Source organism: Malaclemys terrapin, chromosome 1 (assembly GCF_027887155.1).
Source record: "Malaclemys terrapin pileata isolate rMalTer1 chromosome 1, rMalTer1.hap1, whole genome shotgun sequence".
Lineage (NCBI taxonomy): Eukaryota > Metazoa > Chordata > Testudines > Emydidae > Malaclemys > Malaclemys terrapin.
In genome coordinates, this window is record NC_071505.1 from 23,461,762 (window position 1) to 23,485,661 (window position 23,900).

At 42.6% G+C, this 23,900-nt stretch overlaps 1 protein-coding gene across 9 annotated transcripts in view; it reads left to right on the forward strand.

The window, feature by feature from the left end:
- The window catches only part of MAGI2 (membrane associated guanylate kinase, WW and PDZ domain containing 2), a 1,104,792-nt gene that overhangs the window by 722,484 nt on the left and 358,408 nt on the right, over positions 1–23,900 (forward strand). For all 9 annotated transcript variants that reach the window (XM_054017487.1, XM_054017504.1, XM_054017538.1 and 6 more), the window contains 2 exons: positions 3,062–3,277; positions 19,041–19,251. In XM_054017487.1, the coding sequence (XP_053873462.1) occupies positions 3,062–3,277; positions 19,041–19,251 (427 nt within the window). The remainder of the gene's footprint in view (positions 1–3,061; positions 3,278–19,040; positions 19,252–23,900) is intronic.

Consider the following 23,900-nt stretch of genomic DNA (forward strand, 5'->3'; position numbering starts at 1 on the left):
CCCTGCTTCTCCTTCCAGTATTCTTGGGCTTCCAAAATCCATAACTATCCTTAGTCTCTATAGGTCAGATTTTTCAAGATATTTAGATGCCCAAAGAAGAAGATAGGTACCTGATTGGATTTTCTCAGCTTCCCAGTCTGCAAAATGGGGACTACGATATAGGGCTATTATTAGGATTAATTAGTTAATGTTTGTACAGAGCTTAGCAAATGTAAAATGCTATGTAAGTGTATTACTATTCTATAAAATATAGAACACAATAATCCACAGCCTTTATAGAATAAATTCATAACAAAGCTTGCTAAATTAGATGGTGCTGCTATTTTTATGGATTGGACAATACACCAAATCCCACTTTGAAGTCAGTGGAGTACTCTCTTGCTCTCTTATTTTGGAGGTCAGGAACATGGAAATTTATATTGAGTTTTCAGTTTGAAACAAAAAGAATGAAATCCTCCCTGACTTCTAATCTTAAATGTACAATGTTGTCTCTTGTGTTTTGAAACCTGTTACATTCATATGAAATCTTTTCACAAGACATTATGTATATGGCTCTCTAGAGATTTGCCAGCATATACGTGGGTCTAACAGAGATGGGTATTTAACTTCCTGAAATAGAAAATGAACATATCCTGGATTTAGAAAATCTGTATGGTGTGTGTTCTATTACCTAGTGTTCAAGATTATTTGATTGATTTACAAATGTACTAGTTATGTCATTACAGATTTTTTCCAATAAATCAATAATCTTTATAAGTATAATTGAACTACAGCACTTGGCTATGTATGAAAATGGTAAACAAGGAAGGGGCCATAGAAGCTAGGTTACAGTAAGGCACTGCACTGCACTTTTAACTTCAGAGCTGGAATCAGAATTGACCTGTTACTGGTTGAGGTTGTGTACTGCAATTCATAAAATCAATGCTTTATGATGCTGCACAACCATGGAAGAATAATGCTTTTGAGTTGGGAAAATGTTTTAGGTAGGGGAGGGGTTTTAAAATAGGAGGTTTCAAAATTTACAATATGTTCAAGGCATGAATGCCACCATTATGGATAATACTGTATGCAGTTATGGAAATACAGAAGTGGCTCTGGATCTGGTGTCTCTATGCACATTAGAAAGTCTTGTTTAATGTCTGTTAGCTTCAAATCCATCTATTGTCAGCTACTATCAAATTACCTATCGGTAAATAAGTAACTGCTCCATCAGAGCTTTGCAAATGGATTGAGACCCTCTCTAATATTGATATTTTTTTTAAACGTGCTTAAATAATTACCGAGAAAATCTTTGGCAAAAGTTGTTCTCGTTAACCTCTGAGGATAGGGCTTCAATTGCTGCAAGAGAGGTTTAGGTTGGACATTAGGAAAAACTTCCTAACTGTCAGGGTAGTTAAATACTGGAACAAATTGCCAGGGAGGTTGTGGAATTTCCATCTCTGAAGGTTTTAAACAACATATTAGACAAACACCTATCAGAAATGGAGTAGTTATTATGTAGTCCTGTCTTGAGTGCACGGGACTGGACTTGATGACCTCTCATGGTCCCTTCCAGTCCTACATTTCTATGATTCTAGTCCAGTGTGAGTCTGGGGGCCGTTAAACACAGTAAATTTTCCTACTGTATCACAATTACAGAAACATCTGTTCTAAATAATGTGGTGCTAATTCACTGTGAAAATTCATAAAGCTTTCACTAGTTGTTAGAATACTTAATTACTTATCTGTACTGAGGTGGTCTCATGAGTGAACATTGTACTGAGTTACAAAACACACAGGAATACAGGTCCCAGAACTATCCCTATTCTGCCTGAAAAATGCACCTGATAATGCTTTACTGATCAAGGTACTTTACCTGTATGTGGCACATTCAAAGGTGAGAATAGGTTTGAAGGTGCTAATGGTATTAGTTCATGCAGAAGCAATAAAAGTATTGGGAGAAAAACTGTTAAAAGGTTATATGGCTTGTCCTTTGAATTTCTTAAGCAAACCATAGGTGTATTGGTGATGATAATACTGTATATATGGCCCATGGGAGCTGCAGGAAGTGGCGTGGGCCAGGCCACCGCTTCCCGCAGCTCCCATTGGCTGGGAACAGCGAACCGCAGCCACTGGGAGCTGGGAGCGGCCATACCTGCGGACACTCAGGTAAACAAAACATCTTGCAGCCCACCAGGGACTTACCCTGAACAAGCCGGAAACCAACTTTTGGGAACCCCTGATATAGATGGTGTAAATTTAATCCTTGTGCATCATGTAGCTAATGGAGTCACTGTTTGCTGTTTTCTTCTTGAATTGAATTCATACACAGATTTTTTAAAACAGACTGGGGATGCTGTTAAAGGATTCTGCTAGCCTCAAGGTGCATAGGAACATAAGAACAAAGGAATTGCTATTACCAGATGATATCTGTGGTGCATCTAGTCCAACAACCTGTCTTTGACAATGGCTTGCTTCAGATGATTCAGAGGAAGGTGCCAGTTCATGTTAGGCAGATGTGAGATAATTTCTCCCCCCACTACATTAGTTCTTCAAATCCCTAATTGTTAGAGATTGCTTAAACCACGAAGCATGAGTTTCATATATCTTCCAAAATATATTCGTATTAACTGTTATAAACTTGGATGCATGTTCATGAGCAGTAGAAATGTTGACTAATGTAGGAGTTATGGAAATGGAGTTGAGGCATTATTAAAGATTTATAAGCATGGATTATCTATCTACCAGTCTATAGGTATACATAGAACTTCTTCGTTACAAGCGTGATGTGACATAATACAGAATGTGTTTGCCATCATGGATAGCCAATTACTCCATTTTTTGGTCCCTTCAAGCCTCCAAGCCCCCCTATTTCATGGCATACAATGTTGTGAATTTGGTTTGGCCTATCACTAAAAATATCAATTATAAAAAATGAAATTTTAACTTCACAGACAGTGTTTTGCACTGACTTTGAAAGGGGCAGTGAAACTAACTCTATGTCATACAGTATCCATAGTTTCTTATGGTGCAAAAGATGTTCTTAAGAATTTAACTATTGTCCTACTGATTTCATTTGCAGACAACTACTACGGCACTCCAAAACCTCCAGCAGAACCAGCTCCATTATTGTTAAATGTGACAGATCAGATCCTTCCAGGTGCCACACCTAGTGCTGAAGGCAAACGTAAAAGGAATAAATCAGTGAGCAATATGGAGAAGACAGGTATTGAACCACCAGAAGAGGAAGAGGAAGAAAGACCTGTGGTCAATGGAAATGGCATGGTAGTAACACCAGGTTAGTCCGTTTATCCACTTCTGAATTTTATTTCAGTTATTTCATGATTATTTTCTTCTGCAGTTATGAGGATGCTCACTTTGGGGAGGGAGTGTTTATCTTGTGCTGAAGAGCACAAGACTAATAGCCAGGACTCCTGAGAAACTGGATTCTAGTATAACCTAGAACAAATCACATGGAGTGTGTACCTCAGTTTTCCTTTCTGTAAAACAGGGGTTCCCAAACTTGGTTCGCAGCTTGTTCAGGGTAAGACCTGGTGGGCCGCGAGATGCTTTGTTTACCCGAGCGTACGCAGGTACGGCAGCTCGCAGCTCCCAGTGGCTGCGGTTCGCCGTTCCCGGCCAATGGGAACTGCAGGAAGCAGTGGCCTGGCCCACACAGCTTCCCACAGCTCCCATTGGCCAGGAATGGCGAACCACAATGGGAGCTACAAGTGGCCGTACCTGCGGACGCTCAGGTAAACAAAGCGACTTGCAGCCCACCAGGGGCTTACCCTGAACAATCCATGAACCAAGTTTGGGAACCCCTGCTGTAAAATAATTAGCAAGTTAATTTTTGTAAAATGTTTTGAACTTTTCGAATCAGACATTGTGTAACAGCAAAGTCTTATTAGTGCATTAATCCAACAGAATCTTTGTGAACCTGAGACAGTATCAGTGTGGCTTACTTGGTAGTACAGTCACTTGAGAGTCAGACAGATATGGGAAAACTCTTGAAGCCTTCAGAAAAAGCAAATGGGAAGGGCCAAGGTCTGTCAATGTTCCAACACCTGCAATTGGATGAAGGTGAATACTAAAAGCTATCTACCCTTCCATCCTGTGGATCTCACTGCTCCATATGACAGTGAACCCAAGATATCTGCTGGTATCCTGCACAGGAAAATTCCATCATGTCCCAAAGCGGGTGATCAATTCTCCTTCAGAGTTTGAGCAAGTATCACCATTTTTTATCCTGAAACACCATTTGAGATATAATGGATTAATTTTTTCTTCAAGTAAGAAACTGAAGAACTCAGAAGTTTGTATTTTGTAAAGAATCTGAAAACCATTGAGTTAGCAATAATAAGTGCCGGGTTACATATGTGTATTTTTCTCGTTTGGCCTGTATAGGTCTAGAAGCAATGTGAAAAACCTGGAAAATAAAACCCTTTAATCCTAGGGAAATTAGAAGTACAGAAGAAAACGATTGAAGTAAAAGTCTCTTTAGTGACAATCCATGTAAATAGAATGATAAGATTACAAGATTTCTGAATGTACAGGTTCTTATGAAACAATAAATGTATTATCTAATCTCTAAGTGCTGTAAAATTGATTTTCACATTTCATTATATGTATGCTTTTTTTCTCATACTTGGTTGGAAAGCACATCAAATTGAATAACTTTCCCTGTTATGAATAGGTCTGGTTGCATGCTTTTTTGGTGTGTAGGTTCTGCATTTAAGGGCAATTCCTGAGCCTAGGTAGCTAGGCTGGGCACTGAAGAAACATGGGGGAATGAGTAGAAAATCCTCCCCCTTCAGTCTCCAAAACAGCTGTGGAACCATTCTTTGACCATAACTGCAGTGTGGAGACTGCAGCATGCCCCGGAGCCATTACTCAGCCCTTCGACAGGGGAGGATTCATACATTAGTGCATCCTACACCATGCTTTCATGCAGCTCTGCCCCATTCCCTGCATACAAGTACCCTCGAGAGAGCTAAATTCTACACTATACAAGTAGAGTGCACCCCTCAAATCCCTATAAACAAGAATAGCATTGGATCTGCTGCCAGGGAACTAAAGAGGCTAGGCAAGGACAGGATTTGGTCCCTGCTGGTTAGTCTTCCTAGTATCCTTCCATGTTGTTATATGAAATATATGCCTGCATGCAAGTTTCAAGGAAGCAATTTCAGGGCAATATATTTCAGTTCATAATTCAAATCTGATCGAGAAAAAATACAATATCTTGTTTTCCCTTTACTTTGTCAATATATAACGTGTCCCATTCAAATTCTACATCAGTGGTGGTTAAGCTATATTCAAGAAATATCCACTGGTAGGTGCTATTTTAAAAGAATGCAGTATTGAGCACTGGATGTAAAAGGACCCCCTGCAAAGTAATTCCTTTAGGTGTGGCTCTCTGAACAAGCAGTGCCTCTCTTGACTCTGGTGGTTTTTTAAGGGGCATTTTTTTGTTCAGCTATACTGACTGAGGACTCAGGGGATTGTACCAAGGCGGCTCTATGTACACACACAGTGTGTACATAGTCTCGGGAACTCTGTATAGTAGAAAATGTATCTGTGTGCTAAAAGAGTATTAGCTGCCCCTAAAATGCATTTGTGCTTTGTCTCCAAACAGACAGGAAAAACAAAATACATTAATGAATGGGTCACTCCAGATGGAAGTAACCAAAGCCTTGGCACTTGTCATTGCACTTTTGGAAAGTGCAGTCCATTTTTCATAAGAGTTTCTCTTACCTTTAAAGGCAACATTCCATTAAATATACAGCTCTAAGGATCTGCAAAAGATCTATACAGTCCTTTAAGATGTTTATACATGCTTCACAGCTTAAAGTCTTACAAACTAGTAGTGTTGTCAGAGTCTGAGCAGGGCAAAGGACTACAGTGTGAAGATAAGGGCTGATGTAACAGCTAGCACCAGCAGACTGGAGGAGTTAAAGATCTGAAGTGAATCCAAGGGAACTTAAATAACCTGTCTTTATCAGACTGGTAAATGACAGTGATATTTCTGGAGATCTTTATGACTGTAATCTGATTTTTTAATTTATGTTATACCATTTCTTTGTTCTTCTTTCGTGAGAGATTCTGTGCATTTGTAATGTCTTCCTTTGAGCTTGTCAGGCTCTATTGAATAGGGATCCAGTCACTATAGTATCTACAGGTACCTTGCCCCATGCCAGCCAGAGAGCTCTCCCTCAGACAGCCAGGCACCTGCCAGGCTAGTGACCCTTAGGCGTGGTTCATCGTTATCTTATTTTTACTTTGTACTTGCCACATCTGTTTGTCATATCCCCCTTTTTTGTCTCTTGTTCTATACTTTGATTGCAAACTCTTCATGGCAGAGTCTTTGTGTTATTTGTGTGTGTAATCTCTAGCATAATGTGTCTCTGGCCCCTTACTGAGGCACCTAGACACTACTGTAATATAAGTAATAAGCTATAACAATAATAGTGGCATTTCTGAGCAGGTGGCCCATGTCTCCTGGCATCTTAAAAACCATCTACCAGAAGTACCTACAACTGAAGTGGAAACATTTTGCAATTAAGGCCAAGCTGACCCCTTTGTTTATCCCCACAAAAGCTGCTAGGCTACCTTCTTGCCTTGTCTCTGTCCAAGTTGAAGTCTAATTCCAGCCAGATACGTGTGGCAGCTATTTCAGCCTGCCATGAACTAGTTAAAGGTTGATCACTGTCTTTGCAGCCCCTCGTTATCAGGTTCATATGAAGCTTAACATTTTTGAAACCTCCCATTAAAAAAGCACTCCGTGTGTCATGGATTATAAAAGTGGTCCAGACAAAGCTGATGAAAGCTCCTTTTGAACCACTCCAAAGCTATGGCTAGTGTCTTCTGTGTGCAGAGTGGGTGAGGGAGCCTCACCCAACCCCAAGCATAAATAGGTTTGGAGACGCTGCTCTCCTGTCACCACCAGGCACTATCGTGTAAAAGGCCACCCATGTAGGAAGAGAGCTGGGAACAGTGTAGCAGCAATACAGAATGGCCTTCACAAAGTCAGTGACCTAGTGATGTCATCTGGCCTTTCATTCTCTGTTGGGAAGTGATACCCATTTGGAGGATGTAGGGGGACTCAATGGCTTTGAGGAATAAGACCAGGCCATTATAAAATTGAAACAAACAACAACAAATTGGCAAAGATTAAAAAATAAGAAAGTCACAGGGAAGGGTCCTTCACATTCCCTCTGATGCCACTTTGTCTCCCTATACCCCCTCACATTTACATCCCTCTCTCCCTAATGTTCCTTCTTGCCTTCCGGATTGTTTACTGCTCCCTCGATCCCCTCTCCTTTCATTCCCACTCCACCCATTCTGCCCCATTATCAAACAAACCAACCAGAACCCATGTAGCTAACTATTTACTATTATTATTAGTATTATTTATTAACTCTGATATTGTGGTAGCACCCAATGGTCACAACTAGGTCAGGCCCCACTGTGCTTGACAGTCCCAGCCACAAAGAGTTTACATTGTAAAAGACAAGATGTAAAAGTTGGATGAGACAAATAAGTGGGTCATAGCAGACTGGGGGAGATGAAGCAACAAATAAATATAATAGGAGCCATATAGTTCTTAGTGATTCTGTACTAAAGATCACAGCTCTCCCCCTGTCTAGTCATTATCAGGTTGTACTTTACTGCACTACAGAAGAAGTGAGTTTTAAGGAGGGACTTGAAGGAGGACAAAAAGCTGGTAGACTTGAGCAAAAATCAGAGTTTCCATCCCATGGGAAACTCTGATATTTCAATATTAGTCTTAATCTCTGTAACAGGGTGGTCTGTTCTCTAAGGAGTGGTGGGAACTGGGGCCAGTCAACCCCTGTTCCATGATATAGCCCCTTTTGGGAAACAGGTGTTCAAGGGAGCTGCAGACAAGCTGGAGAATGGGGGGCAAGTATTAATCAGATAGGTACTTCCTGAACATGATAAAATTAACCTGTTAGGTGATTCCCAGGAGGAGAGAGAGGATAGACAGTAGAGGGTAAGGAGAATGGCATGGGAGCATTGAATCCCATCTCAAAGAGAGGCTCTTTGAGATGGGATCCAGAAGCAGAAGACAGACTTGTGGGTTGGGGAATCTTGTCTGAACCACAGCACAGCACCAAGAAGGAGAGCTGTGGGGCCCCTGAACCAAGGAAAGAAGCGTGAGAGGGCAAGGACCTAGAGAGGCTATCTGGGGCAGGGCTGGAACCTGGGTAGGCTGGAGAGGCCTGTGTGAATCAAGGCACAGTCCCATGAAGGAGGGCTATGGAATCCCTTTGCCGAAGTAGAGTTTTGTTTTCATCCCTGTAACAGAGTGGTCTGTCCTCTTTAAGGAGTAATGGGAACTCAGTCAGGCCCCACTGTGTTGAGCACTATGCAAACATAATAAACGACAGTCTCTGCCCCCAAATAACGTATAGTGTAAAAGACAAGATGTAAGAGATGGATGAGACAAATAAGTGGGACATGGTAGGATGAAGTAACAAATAAATATAACAGGAAAGGTGTAGTTCTTAGCTATTCAGTAGTAGTGATCACAGCTCTCCACCTGCCTTACACTTTAGGCTACATGCTCTAGAGAGGCCAGGGGCTGCAGGGGGACTTGCAGAGCTCCATGGCTCTGAGGGAACTGGAGTGGAAGCAGAAACCTGAAGCCTTAGAACAAGAGTGAATTGGAAGCCCCAAGAGAGAAGGGTTTGGGCCAGAAGGGCCAAAGGAGACAGTATTCTATAAAGTCTTAATAAAGTAGAAGGGGAATGTTACTTTAAGTACTCTGGGCTGTGAGTAAGTTATTGGGAGAACTGGGAGGGAACTGAGGACAGGGTGCCTGCAAAGCCACGCCATGCCATGAAGGGCGGCACATCATCACAGTCCCAAATCAAGATGAAAACAATTAAAACATTGCAATTTTTCACAGAATGAAATATTCAAAAAATCTCTATTTGGAAATGGCAAAACAACTAATTTTGAAGTTTTTGATTTAAATGAACCATTTTGACATTCCCAAATTAAAATGTTTTATTTCAGTTTGTTGAACTGGCCTGAAAGGTTTTGTTTCAAGTCAGTTCAACATTAAATTGCATATACTGTACTTATTGTGGCACGTTGCATCATGCAACTTGTAGATTGGGTACCTGATGCTCTCTCTGTCATAAGTAGTCTAGGATCTCTGGCCAGACTACATCTCCCATGAAGCACCTGCAGTCATATGACTGCTATTATGCACCACACAGCTAGATCAGAGGGAGTCCATTTTGCATCAAGAAAGCTGTAGTCCCTCCAGACAGTCCAATCATAGGAGAGAATGGGAGCCATAACAACAACTCCCATAAAGCCATATGCCACAATGGAGAAATGCAGTTTAATGCTGAAAAGACTTGAAACAAAATGTTTGGGACCAATACAACAAATTGAAATATTTCAATATATCAAACCAAGTAGAAACAAAATGTTTCATTTCTCTGAAAATTTCAGCAAAATTGAAATGCAGAACATTTTTAATTTGCAGAAACTAGGTTTTCCATCAAGAAATCATTTTGACAGAAAATTCCCAACCAGCTGTAGGTGGTGGCTTTACAGATTTTGATTGGGAGCTTACAGGGAATGGCTTGAAAGAGTGTGAAAGTGCTTGTCAGGCAAGCAGAGAATCAGGCAATTGAGGCAGGCATCATTGATGAAAGGAAGGTGGGAGTCAACCTTGCAGAGAGATGACAAGTCAGAAGATAGGGTGGAACTATATATTGTTGAAGGCTATGGAAATGAGAACAAGACGTTTGTGTCTGATGCGTCAGAAGATGGGAAGTCAATGGAGTGACTTAACAAAGGTGTGATGTAGTCAGAATGATGAGTCAAGAAGATGATTTGAGAGAGTGAGGTTGCAGGCATCAAGGACAGAGAGGAGGAGATGACAGTAACCAAGGTGCAAAATGTTCAGGCCTTGTCACAGTGTTTTGGCAGTATAGGCAGAGGGCAAAGGTCTGATCTTGGAGACATTGTGCGGGAAGAAGTGGCAAGATTAGGCTTGAGCTGGATTTGTGTACTCAAGGAGAATTATGATTCTTCCCCTCTCAGACTGGGATACTAGGCTACATCCCCCCTGTATGCCAACTGTGATTCCTCAGCAGGTCTGCCTGGGTTCAAGCCCTACAGTTCTTCCCTCAGGGAGTGGTGGCCAGTGTGAGAATATAGGGACATAAAACAACCTCTTCCAAACAGAGCATTGTTTAATCTCGACAGAAGGAATCAAAGGCTAAGAAGAAAAGATTTTTTGAACACAGCAGTCTACATGCTTCTGTTTTACCTAAAGCTCAGTAGTCTTAGTTTATCCAGATGCCCCACTTCTGGTATGAGGGGACAGTCTGTACCCTGCAGTCCTTGTGTCTCTCCCCTGAGCTCAGATTTTTAATCTACTCCAAAGTTTTTTGTTTCAGTGTTGCTGCCTGAATTTCCCCCTTCCCTGTACCAAGCCAGGGAAGTTGAAATCTGCATGGTCAGAGGGAAACTTGAAAGGGATTGAAAACTATAATGTCCTTTTAAGTAGGAGTGAGTGGGCCTATCTGAAGCTTGTCTCCCATCCTGGTCTGAGTAACCCATGTCTGAATTAAACCCTTAAAGTAATCAATTATTGCAGGGACAAGGTAGGTGAGGTGATATTTTTATTGGACCAACTTCTGTTGGTGAAAGAGACAAACTTTGTGTAGCTTGCAAGTTTGTTTCTTTCACTATCCAGAAGTTGTTCTAATAAAAGATATCTCCTCACCCACCTTGTCTCTCTAATATCCTGGAACCAACATGGCAACAACAACACTGCAGTCAGGACTGGCGCAACCCATTAGGTGACCTAGGTGGTCGCCTAGAACACTACAATTTGGGGGGCGGCGACCGCGGCAGTATTTCGGCGGCGGGATCTTCCACCACCTCTGTGGGGGGGCATTTCGTGGCGGGACCTTCTGCCGCCTATGGCAGCAGAAAAGCTGGCGGCGCTCCTGACTGCAGTAATCTAATAGAGGCATTTTCAGGGTCTTTCACAGGAAGGACAGTTTTGTTGTTCACTGTGACAGAGGTTGGGAGAAAAAGGGGAGGGTTTAGTGGAAAAGATCAGAAGATTGGTTTTGGACATGTTAAGTTCCAGCTGATGGCTAAACATCCAAGATGAGATGCCAGAAGAACAGGTAAAGATTTTAGTTTGGATGGAGGGAGATGGACCTAGAGTAAGGAGGTAGATTAGTGAATCATCAGCATAAATATGGGAGGCAAAGCCATGTTTGGGAATGAGGGGTGAAATCCTGGCCCAGTTGAAGTCACTGGGGATTTTGCTATTGACTTCTATGTGGCCAGGATGTCATCAAGAGATAGGGTGTAGAGGGAGAAGAGGAGCGGGATGTGTACAGAGTTCTGAGTGACCCATCCTGAAAAAGAGAGAGAGAAACAAGAAGACTCAGTGAACAGAACAAAGAAGGAGTGACAGGACATTTATCAATGGCACCATAATCATTTACTGGGATATTGTAGCTCTTCTCCCTGCTATCATCTGTTAGGGGATAAGATCTTTGGGGCATGTGTTTGCATAGCACCTATTATAGTGAGTTCTTAATCCTGATTGGGACCCTTAGCTTCTACCATAATACTAATTATTATTGTTGTTATTATTCATCATATTAATTTATCATTTGGATTTAGGGTGTCCAAAGTATGTGTGGTACTGCTTATAAATCATACTGTTGGGAAATTCGCACTCAAATCTACAAAAAGTTAAATCAGTCTCCTTAGCAACAACATCAGGATTCAATACTTTACTAGCCACCACCTCTGGCTCCACACTTTTCACCGAAGCTGTTTTTACCCCTTTCTAAACTCCATATGAAACATGCCTTTATAATGTCATGGAATATTCAAAATGGGGAAGACCTGTCTAAGTGGTAATATTGGTGAAAAGGATCTGGGGGTTATAGTGGACCACAAACTGAATATGAGCCATCAATGTGATGCAGCTGCAAAAAAGGTCAATATGATTCTGGGGTGTATTAACAGGATGTCGTATGTAAGACACAGAAGCTACTTGTCCCACTGTACTCGGCACTGGTGAGGTTCCCAGCTAGAAGAATGTGTCCAATTCTGGGCGCCACAATTTAGGAAGGATGGGGACAAATTGGAAAGAGTCCAGAGGAGAGTTACAAAAATGGTAAAAGGTTTAGAAAACATAACCTATAAGGAAAGGTTGAAAAAACTGGGAGCATTTAGTTTTGAGAAAAGAAGACTGAGGGGTAACCTGAAAAGTCTTCCAATATGTTAAGAGCTGTTATAAAAATGACAGTGGCCAATTGTTCTCCATGTCCACTGAAGGCAGGACAAGAAGTAATGGGCTTAATCTGCAGCAAGGGAGGTAGAGGTTCAATATGAGGAAAAACTTTTTAACTATAAGGGTAGTTAAGCTCTGGAATAGGATTCCAAGGGAGATCCTGGAGTCCCCGTCATTGGAAGCTTTTCAATTCAGGTTGGACAAATACCTTCAGGGATGGTCTAGGTTTACTTGGTCCTGCCACAATGCAGGGGGCTGGACTTGATGACTTCTCGAGGTCCTTTCTAGCCCTTCATTTCTGTGATTCTATGTGTATTATTCATCTTCCCCTCCAGACAATTGGAAGTTATTACAACAATTACACGTTTCACCCCAAAAAGGAAATTTTTTTTCAGGCTCAAATTAATTAAGGAATAAAACATGACAAGGAAAGTGTTTCAGAAGGATTATTGCATGCCCTCGGCTGCTCTGCAAAGCAAGAGGCCAAGTTCCAAATGTCATCAACCATGCCAAAAGGTGTAACAATCCCAGAGGAGTGCGCTGTCTTATTACGATATAGGAATGATTTAAAAAGAGATGTATGACTTCCTATGCAGGACTAGGAATTGTTGACTCAGATATGATGACACCAATACTACCTAAAAAGAGCTATAACTGTTTTTTCTCCACAGATGTACAAACCAATTCAAACATCAATATTTTATATTATTTCATTTAGTTTATTCTCTGTCTATATTGCTTCAGGCAGCTGGGTTGTTTCTTTTCTTCCAAAAGTACAAGGTTTTATACTTTACTGCATGAATAATCTGCAGCATTAAAATAAAAACCTAACCTGGCACGTTCATTTCACATGGTTAGGTGGAAACTTCCAAGTGTTAGATTATAAGTAAAACAATGACACAATTTGAACTGCCAGCAGCAACTTTGGGTTAAGGATCAAGCTCTAGAATAATCAAATAAGACATTTTAGGGGTATTTTTGAAACATAAGAAAATGTATCACTAATCTAGCACTTCACATTTCCAGAGGGTAATTCATCAGATTTAGTAATTTGCCAATTGCTAAACTTTGTTTTGGTTTGTTACTATGCAGATGAAACAAAATGATCTAACTTAATTTCATTTACAATGGTTTTAAATGTATTTTTAATGCAGGCTGTCTCAATGTTCCTTCTTTCCCCTGAATGTGCTATGTTTAACACATATAATAAGAGGTTGATGTTTTACCATTGCCTCCACTGCCACTTCTCAAGGCGCTCACTGTTGATTGCTTTTGAATATATTTTGAAACTGGACCATATAATCTTTTCCATCTGGAGACAGTATCTCCAGTAGGCTGTTTCACCTGATATCAAGTCAATTCATTATTTTCTTTAGTGACAAATGTATTTTGGGGCACATATTATGGAACAATCTTTTTAAATCTTTAAATCAAAGATGTTATTTGAACGCAGATATTTATAAGATGCCTTTGGAGTTTATTTCCTCCTTGTTAGTGAGTTGCTGTAATGTTTTTGATTTTATTCAACTTTAACCTTTTGTACCAGAATTATATTTTTAAGTCAAACATTATTTATCAATATATATTAATAGGAAGAGAATCAGGAAAGGTGATATATAGCTTACCTAAAACATTTGAAACATACATACCCACAACAAAATGTGTAATATTAAATGGCAATACAATGCTGGACTCTAAATCAAAGATGAGTGGAATGTCGATTCTATAGTGTAAAATGTGGGTCGTTCTATTCGGAAATGCATTTTGTTAAAATGTCATTATAGCACCTTTATTGCTCACTTTTACACTTATCAAGAGGAGTTTTCCCAGTATAGCCAAAATCATGTGTTCATTAATCAGTCCCCAATAAATATTGAGATCGGCTTAGAAATCTTGAGATTTAAAAAAAAATAATTAAATAAACATTGGGTCCTTTTTATTTGACTTCTGTTTTTATGAGGCAGACCTCCAGATTGTATAAATGACCACAGCACCGTTGACTAGAATGGAGATATGACAATGTATAGCAAGTGAGGGTCTACCCTCTGCTCCTTAGGGTTCATATTTTCAAGCATTTCTCTGCAATGATGAGATCTGGGAAACGCTTTTGTTGTTGTTGTTTAATGACAGCTCGTCTAATCATATGACTGCAGAAGCTTGGTCTTTAAGAAAAACGCCATATATCACAATACTTGAGATAAAATCACAAGAGTTGGCAACACTGCTTTCCTAACTGCCAGACCCGTGATCTGAGAATCCAGCTATGCTCTATCTGGCTCACACATAATCACCAATACTAAAGTTTCTGAAGGCAATTATAGTATCCGTTAACCCCTGGTTCTTACGGTTTGCCCTTAGTCTCTCTATTCGGCCTCATAAGAACATAGGAACGGTTGTATTGGGTCAGACCAAAGGTCCATCTAGCCCAGAATCCTGTCTTCTCACAGTGGCCAATGCCAGGTGCTTCAGAGGAAGTGAAAAGAACAGGTAATCATCAAGTGAACCATCTGCTGTCGATCATTCACAGCTTCTGGCAAACAGAGGCTAGGGACACCATCCCTGCCCATTCTGGCTAATAGCCATTGATGGACCTATCCTCCATGAATTTATCTAGTTATTTTTTTATCCCTGTTATAGTTTTGGCCTTCACAGCATCATCTGGCAAGGAGTTCCACAGGTTGACTGTACGTTGTGTAAAGAAATACTTCCTTTTGTTTGTTTTAAACCTGCTGCCTATTAATTTCATTTGGTGACTCCTAGCTCTTGTGTTAAGAGGAGTAAATAACACTTCCTTATTTACTTTTTCCACACCCATGATAATGTTATAGACCTCTATCATATTTCCCCCCTTAATTGTCTCTATTCCAAGCTGAAAAATCCCAGTCTTACTAAATTCTTCTTATACGAAAGTTGTTCATACCCCTAATCATTTTTGTTGCCCTTTTCTGAAACTTTTCCAATTCCAATGTATCTGTTTTGAGATGAGGCAACCACATCTGCACACAGTATTCAATATGTGTGCGTGCTATGGATTTATATAGAGGCAATATGATATTTTCTGTCTTATTAGCTATCCCTTTCTTAATGATTCCCAACATTCTGTTCGCTTTTTTGACTGCTACTGCAGCAGATTGAGTGGATGTTTTCAGAGAACTATCCATAGTGACTCCAAGATTTTTTAATATAGAGATATACCTATCTCATAGAGCTGGAAGGGACCTTGAAACATTATGAAGTCCAGTCCCCTGCTTTCACTAGCAGGACCAAAAACCATCCCTGACAGATTTTTGCTCTGATCCCTAAATGGTCCCCTCAAGGGTTGAACTCACAACCCTGGGTTTAGGAGGACAACGCTCAAACCACTGAGCTATTCCCTCCCTGGGCATACTACTACTGGGGCTGCAGGTCTGGACAGCAGGATGGGGGCAGGGAGGTAGAACAACCTCTCCACACAACGGTCAGTCAACCATCAGCTGGAAGGAGAAGAGGGGAGCCAGCCAGTTCCATCCTTGCCTTTCCCAGGGGTAGCAGGGCTAGTTCTAGTTCCAGTTCCATTCCAGTGTGAGCTGGGATGTTTACTGCCTTCTCTCCAGGGTGGCGGAGTGGCAAAGGGACCAGGAAGGGCAATGAACAGATGCATTCCTCCCCTACTTTCTCTGCATTTTCCCAGTGGATCAGCCCTACTGCCTTGTTTGCCTTGGCATGCTGAGACCCACTCACTGGTGCCTTTCTCCCTCTCAACTGGAATTCCATGTAGCTTGACTTCCCTCATTATCTCAGGGGAGTCTGACCTGATGCTGCATTACAGGGGAGGCTCTTTAAGGTGCACCCAGTGAGGTGGTCTATAAGTTCCAAGCAGACAGGCCTGGCTATCTGTTTCGTAATTTTTAATTGAGTTTTGATATTCGGCTTTAAGAGTCAATGTTAGGAGTAAGCTGAGAAGCGTATCAGTTTCAAGAGACTTCCTGATGGGTGCCCCCTTCTCACTGAGCACACCGGAAACCTCTGATTGATGACAGTGCACTGTTCCGGGTTGACTCCCCTGTACACTTCCACTTCTGCTCTGTACACTCGTACCCCGGTGCTGCCCTTTCGGTTGAAGGGAGAAACTGGCTGCTAGGGTCTTAAAATGAGGAAGCCACCTCTAAAATATGGAAGAGGACTCCACACATGCCCTCTCTTCTTTTTCACATGCTCATTGTTTCACTTCCAGAAACACAATGTACATGCAGAACTGGGCCTCATTCCTACAGTAGGAATAATCTCAAGACAATGGGGTAGCCTTTGGAAATGAATGAACAGTTTTGTTGATAAATTGTGAAACAGAAAAAAAAACAGATCCTTTTCACAGCTGTGTTGACGCTACAGAGCTAAGAGAAGAAGAAAATAACAGGAGCTTATGTTAGTCAAAGTAAGCAGGTATAATTCTTAATACACAGAGAGCAGATTTGCTGAGTGAGAAGGTGTCATTTTTAATGAGTCACTCTTAAAAATATATGAAGATATACCTATCTCATAGAACTAGAAGACACCCTGAAAGGTCATCGAGTCCAGCCCCCTGCCTTCACTAGCAGAACCAAGTACTGACTTTGCCCTAGATCCCTAAGTGGCCCTCTCAAGGATTGAGCTCATAACCCTGGGTCTAGCAGGCTAATGCTCAAACCACTGAGCTATCCCTCTTCCAAGTAGAAGGGTGCTTTAGGGAGTGGTGCCTATGTTGTCATATTCTTCTCTCTATAGTACCTCTGTCCCTTGGCAGACATTTCAGCTGTGCCTCACATCTGATCAAAAAAGAGGATAGTATTCCTCCAAGGTGATGATAACGTAGCTCCAAAAGCTAACTAGCACAAAGTATTATAGAAAAGGACAGACAAGAACTCGTCAACCCTCAAAGTGGTAACTGAGGATTCTTAAAGTAATCAATATAATAAAAATATACTCTATAGATCAGGCTATAATGGCTAACCAGTGGGGCAAGGGGAAGGATTAAATTTGTTCTCAGAGCAGAAAAAGAGATATAGGCATGTGTATCACCTCCTTGTCTAGGTGGAATGAAGAGTCGTTAAGAAATGGTTGAAACCAACCCAGATCAGCAAGAGGGTCAGAGAGGCACTGCAAGCTCCAATGACTCATGGATTTCCCCATGTCTCAGCAAGGAAGCTGAGCAAAGACCCTGCTTGAGAACAGAAGACTTAGAGGTGTGAGGATAAGAGTGAGCTCTGGAAGAAGCTCAAGCTGTCTCACTTGGAGATTGACTAAGTAGGTCAGACTGAGAGACACACAGAGCCAGAAAATGGAGTTCACTACAGTTTGGCTGGGGCTCTCAGCTGATGACAATGGACTAAGATTTAACCTAAGGCAGTGGTTCTCAAACTTTTTTTTCGTGGACTACTTGAAAATTGCTGAGGGTCTTGGCGGACCACTTAATGATTTTTCCAAATATTGTTTCTACCGTTAGCTAACTAGCGCTTTGGATAAAAGCGCTATATAAAAAAACCCTTAATAATAATAAAAAATGTTTTTTGTTCTACAAATAAAAGCACACAACTCATATTTTAATATCAGTAGTCTTACCTTTCTAATGCAATGGATGTGCCCACTCTTCCCCACCGTGGCAGCCCCCAAGCTGGACTGGGAAGGAGGGGGGTCTCTCCCCTGTCACAGCAGCCACAGAGCTGAGGGAGGGAAGCCACAGCCCTGGAGCTGGGGAAAGTTGCCTCTTTCTCTGGCCGCCGCAGCCCTGCACGTCCCAAATTCCCCCCACCCCCTCTTCTCACCCTACTTCTCCCTCCCACCTACCTCCTATTCCCCCCACGGCCACCACCTCACCTTAGATGTGCATCGTCTCCAGGGTCCAGGCACCTAATTAGTGGAGCCACTCCTGCACAGCTCCACTGATTAGCTGGATGGCCCTTCATTCTCTTGTGTGTAGCCGCCCAGGTGCGCACCTTAGCAGGAACTATGCGTGGACCACCTGAATGGAACTCCCCGGACCACAGTTTGAGAATCTCCGACCTAAGGACTTCTTATACTGTGTTCCAGTTGACTAATAAACTCTACTGTTTAATAAACACTGCTTGAGTGTTCTTATAAATACTTGGTGAAGCGCATTAGTCCCTGAAGAGTGGACAACTCTACACCAGGAGTCTTTCTCTGTCATTGGACAGAGCTCACAGTATGGAGCAGTAGTGCTAAAGCCCAGAGGTTCAGTCTGAGGAGTGGGTGAGGCCATGTGGCCTACCCTGAAGAAAAAGTGAGATCCCTAGGGATCCGGCAGATCAAAGGGGTTCGTGCAAGGGACAGTTCCAAAGCTGGGGATGTAGCACCGATCCTGTGGATCCATGACAGCTAGTACTACTGGATAAAAGGCTGCCTTTGCATCACTGCTAGCAGTTGATTTAGGAGAACCCATGGGAGAGAGCAAGCAAGAAGCATTAAGGAGTAGAACCAATGATGTGCAGATATGGTAAATATTCCACAGAACCCCACGAGCCCTGCAGTGCGATGAAAAGCTTGTTTGCCCTTGTATGTCTGATTCTTTATTTTCTTGGTTCGGTTTGTTGTTTTTTGTTGCTGTTGTTGTTTTGTAATCTAGGTAAAAAAAAAAACTTCTTGGAGGTAAAACCAATAAAACCTTTGACTTTGTCTGGAGACTTGACGTTTCACAGACTTTGATGCAATAAAATCCTCCACATTATGTAAATGAGTTAGGAACACAGGGATAAGAAAGTCTTTTTTTCTACTCTTGTAGAATCGAGTGAACATGAAGAGAAGAGTACAGGTGCCTCAGGTGAGATTTCTTCCCAGCCTTATCCTGCGCCAGTATACAGTCAGCCTGAAGAAGCAAAGGAGAATATGGATGTAACAAAGCAAACAAAACCTGAAGAGAATGATGAGTTGGGCCCATTGCCTGATAATTGGGAAATGGCTTACACAGAAAAAGGGGAAGTCTACTTTATTGAGTGAGTCTTGCATATTTTTTCTCTCTTTCTATTAAAAAGAGTATTTTCTAACTGTGTAGGGGAAACTGTTTTGTACTGGAATGTTACATAATGCACAATCCAAGATCCTCCACTCTGAACCAGCAGAAAGATCATGCATGTCATGGAAGTAACACAGAATTTAGTGCCTGGTGCCAGGAATTTGTAACATTTTCCAGATTACTGGCTGATGTTCAGAAGCAGTATTTGCTTTCAAGGGAGGTAGCTAAGGAACATGGTGCTCTGCTGGCAATAGTTAAAGGTGGAAAACACTAATCTGTATTTAAGAAAAGAACAACTCAGCCATATGCTTTGGCCTCAGTAGAAGGCCAGACTTTCATGCTCATATATGTTGTAGTACAATTGCCAGATTCTTAAGTCCTTGTCCTATATAATGTGTTCTTTCTAAAAAAAAAGTGGGGGGGGTTAAATTTAAAGAAAAAAAGATAGATGATAAATTATAGATAAAAATCTAAGAACACAGATCAAATAATATTTAAAAATAAAACTCCTGAATGACTCAGGGATGATGTAGCAGGGTGACTACCCGCTACTGCCCTGAAGGGCTTGAAATCAGCCCTGGGAGAGGGCTGAGGCTGCGAGAGGGCTGCTGCTAGGAAAAGCAGCAGGCCTCGGCTGATTGGGGAACCAGCCACAGATGCAGCCACGCCCCAATCAGGACCCAGCTGGCCCTTATAAGAGGGCAGTGGGCCAGGAGAACACAGAGTCTCTCTCTCTCTAGATGTGGAGAGGGATGGGCCTGGCTGCTAGGAACTAAGCAGGGTACTGAGACTGGAGCAGGGCTGGGGGGAAGGCCAGAGGAACTGGGGAGCTCTGGCCTAGAAACCACCCCAGGCTGCAGGCCTTGGTAAAGGCCAAAAGAAAGGTACTGTGGGGCAGGGCTGGGGGAAGGCCAGAGGAGCTGGGGAGCTCCCACCTAGAAACCCCACAGGCTGCAGGCCTTGTTACAAGCCGAAAAAGATACTGGGGTTGCAGAGGGCAGCCCAAGTGTAGGCAGAGGCAGCAGGTCCAAACCCCCCTTGCCAGTGATGAGTGGCACTTACACTGCAGTCTGCCCCAGTGAGCGGGGGCTAGATGATGACTGGCAGTAGCCAAAAGACTGAGGTGAGATGAGGATAGAGGGGGGAGGTTCTCCGGGGAGGAGAGACCCAGATCTGTAGGGGTACTGCCGGGGGCAGCACAATGGCCTGAAAGGGGCACTGGGGTCTAGGAGGGACTCGGGCCCAGCGGCAAGCAGGACACTGACCTGCGGAGGGTGCTCCGAAGGCTGGAAACGCTAATTCCCTGGACGACCAGCAGGAGACGCTGCAAGGGTGAGACCTGCCCTGTGACAGATGGATAATGAGATATGGAATCTTTTTTCTCCAGGTCAGTGGATCAAATCAAGTCTAGTAATCAAAAGTAATTATTTTCTGATCGCTGTTCAGTGGCAATTGAGAAATGAACTGGTAGACTTTACACAACTATTATAGCAGTCACTAAATGGCAGCCACACTAGGACAGGTAATTGAATGGACATAAAGACACAACTATTTTTTCACCTGCCAGTGCAGCCCTGTGATGCTCCCCAGGGGTACTCAGGCTTGTGAGGTACCGTGCCAGTACCTGCCCTTCACATACAGTAGTTTTGCCTGATGCCTGCTGTAGCTCAGCTCCCTAAAACCAACAGCCTTTGGCCACAGACATAGCAGTTACTTCCAGATGTCCGCAAACCTTACCCTCTCTGTGCAGCTAGTGACAGACACACACCAACCCTCAAGCCCCTCTGCCAGCATCCCCATCTGAGGTATTCAGCCCCTGTCACTGGACACTTACAGAAATAATCAGGTATGCTGTCTCCAAAAGAGACAGCGTATGCACAGTTTGACTGGCACAACTCAGATCAGATCTGACAACACAGCACTGGAATCTACTCATTGTGAAAGCAAATAAGTTTATTTACTAGATTAAGATTTAAGAGTTGGTGAGCAAGGATAACAAGAACAACAGGTTACATGTACAATAAAAGGTATAACTCTCTTTTTAGACTCTTAACTTTAACAGACTAAAGTTCTTGTCTAATTTCTCACCTAAAGCAGCCTCCCAGAATCACTAGCCCACATGGCTAGGATCCAACTTTCATGAATGGAAAAAGCCCTGTCCTTTTTGCCTCCTCAGTGAAAGGATAAGAAAGGGATCCTTTTCCCTTCCTCATATAGTCCAGTAAACCTTTGAAATGACCCTTTTAAAGTGCACCCTCAGATAAGATTCTTCTCTCCCATTGAATGTTCTTCAGTGTTCTCCCTGTTGATTTCACATCCCTCCCAGCAACATGTTTTTCCTGTTGACTTCACATGCAAATGGGGCTTCCATTGTGTTGGCTTAATTACATGTGACAGAGAGATATACATCTTATCTCCTGTCTGGAAAAAAACTGTTTGTGAACTCTTCCTGGTTACATAGTTTAAAAGTTATTTTTAGTAGTAATTCCTTATGTACCAATTATTTTTAGTAGTAATTCCTTATGTACCAATTACACATACATCTCACAATGCTTATGATGACCAGTCTGATCTAAGCTTTCATTTGATACCTCTCATGAAATTATAGATATATACTATGACAGCAGTGTGTTAGGTGTAGTGAGTTTATCAGGCCTCATAAGAGTTGCTGTTATAGAACATTGAACCCACTGCCAGTTGGCATTGACGGGCTCTTAAGGTCACAATTCTCTCTGGGTTAATGCACTTTAGAGAGGAAAGAGTGAAGGGAAGATCGAATTGCCATTGCTTCTATTGTGTCTCCTGGGGGGAAAAAACGTAAGTGATTGCAGTTGTCCGTCCACTTCAAGTATATGGGTGCTCAGTGCACCAGAGTTAGAGATTTTTCCCTTAGCAGTACCTGTCAGGGCACTGCATGCTCCTTCTGCTGCCTTGTGCTGTTGCATGATGGTATCCAGGGCAGAGCCACCCCGACCCGTCCTCAGTTCCTTCTTACCGTTGGTAAGAAGTTTGGTAGTCAGTGTGTGTTGGCTTGCTTCTGCAAGTATTCTCTCTTTCAGGAAATTTGTTTTTTCTCTTGTATATAGTGAAGTGGTAATTTAGTGTAAGTTTCATTTATTAATAGTTTTTTTCATAATTTAGTGGAGTGTCAGTTTCCATTTCTTCTGGGTGCTGGTGCCTGATACTGGGGAATGCCTTGGTCTCTGCGTTTTAAACCTGGCATTGGCTACAGGAAATCCATGCTGGTGGCTGACCCTCATTCTAGGTGTCTGAAGTGCTTCGGCAAGTGTCACTTCTGGAACAAGAGTTAGATCTGTATGGATTTTAAGCCCCAGACTAAATAGAATAGGGAGATGAGATTCTGCAACCTTTTCTCGGAGGCAGCCACCAAGTACATTTACTTCAGTCAGAAGTGCCACTCGGGACATTGCTGAGTTTTGGCATCATTCTCCTTCCCCAGCACTGAGAAAGAAGCATCAGCATAGTGCTTCTAAGGACTCATCCTCCAAGAGGCCAAGGTCTCCAGGACTGTCAACCAGAAAACAGTCTGGAAAGTGGGGGAAGAGTATCCTCAGAGGAGAAATATTCCCCGGTGCTGACAGCATCTCAGTCAATGGGGTCATCAGCTCCAGCACTCTGGCTATGTCACGGAGACCAACCCATTTTGCAGTACCGACCCCTTCGATGCAACAACAGCCGCATCAGGGGAATCTCTCGGAACCAACACCGGGGCATATACCAGGATTTCCTCTGCCTCTCGATACTGGCCTCTCCAGCAGTACAGGAGATATCTCATTTGGTATCGATGAATCCTCAGACTGCACTGGACTTACCTGCAGGTAGAGGTCAACTTCCAATACCATGGCCAACTTTGGACCCTCCTGTGTCTCCTTGCCCAGTGCCATGCAGAGGCAAGCCCAGTATGCTCCCTTCGATACTGTTGTCTGCAGAGACTCAAGAGTGCACCTCGACACCAAGCGGTACCATGCTCCCCTCTTCAGGTGACTCAGGCTCTTCTTTGGGATCAGAGGTTGGCTCATACATATCTTGGGCCGGAGATCAAGGCATCACTCTCCATCACTAAGGGGTTTTCACCCTGGGTATCTGATAGAGGTTCTCCATTGGTTGAGGGGCACAGATCCTTGATTAGGGTCCAGTGCCCTACCACTGGCCATATTTGAGCCCATGGGGGTTTCCTCCTACCACCAGATCCTCCCCATTCCCCGATAGAACCTCCATCGGAAGAGTTATAGGAGACAGCACCTTGGCCTTTGTGTTCCTCATCATCATCACCCAATGAGACAGTGGCATCTGAAATGTCCTCACCTCTTTAGGACAATTACAGGGCCTATAAGGACCTGTTAAAGAGGTAATACAAGTGGAGGTAGTTCAAGAGAGCTCCTATAGGTTAGTAGACATTTTGGGATCAGCAGGGATATCCCAAGTAACTCTCCCTATAAATAAGGCCATTCTGGAGCCCACAAGGATATTGTGGCAAATGCCTCTTCTCTGCCCCCAACAGACAAAAAGACTGAGTGGAGGTACCATGAGCCCTCATAGGGATATGCACACTTTTACCACCATCTCCCTGAGTTCCTTGGTGGACTCCACAGTGAATGAGGGATAGCA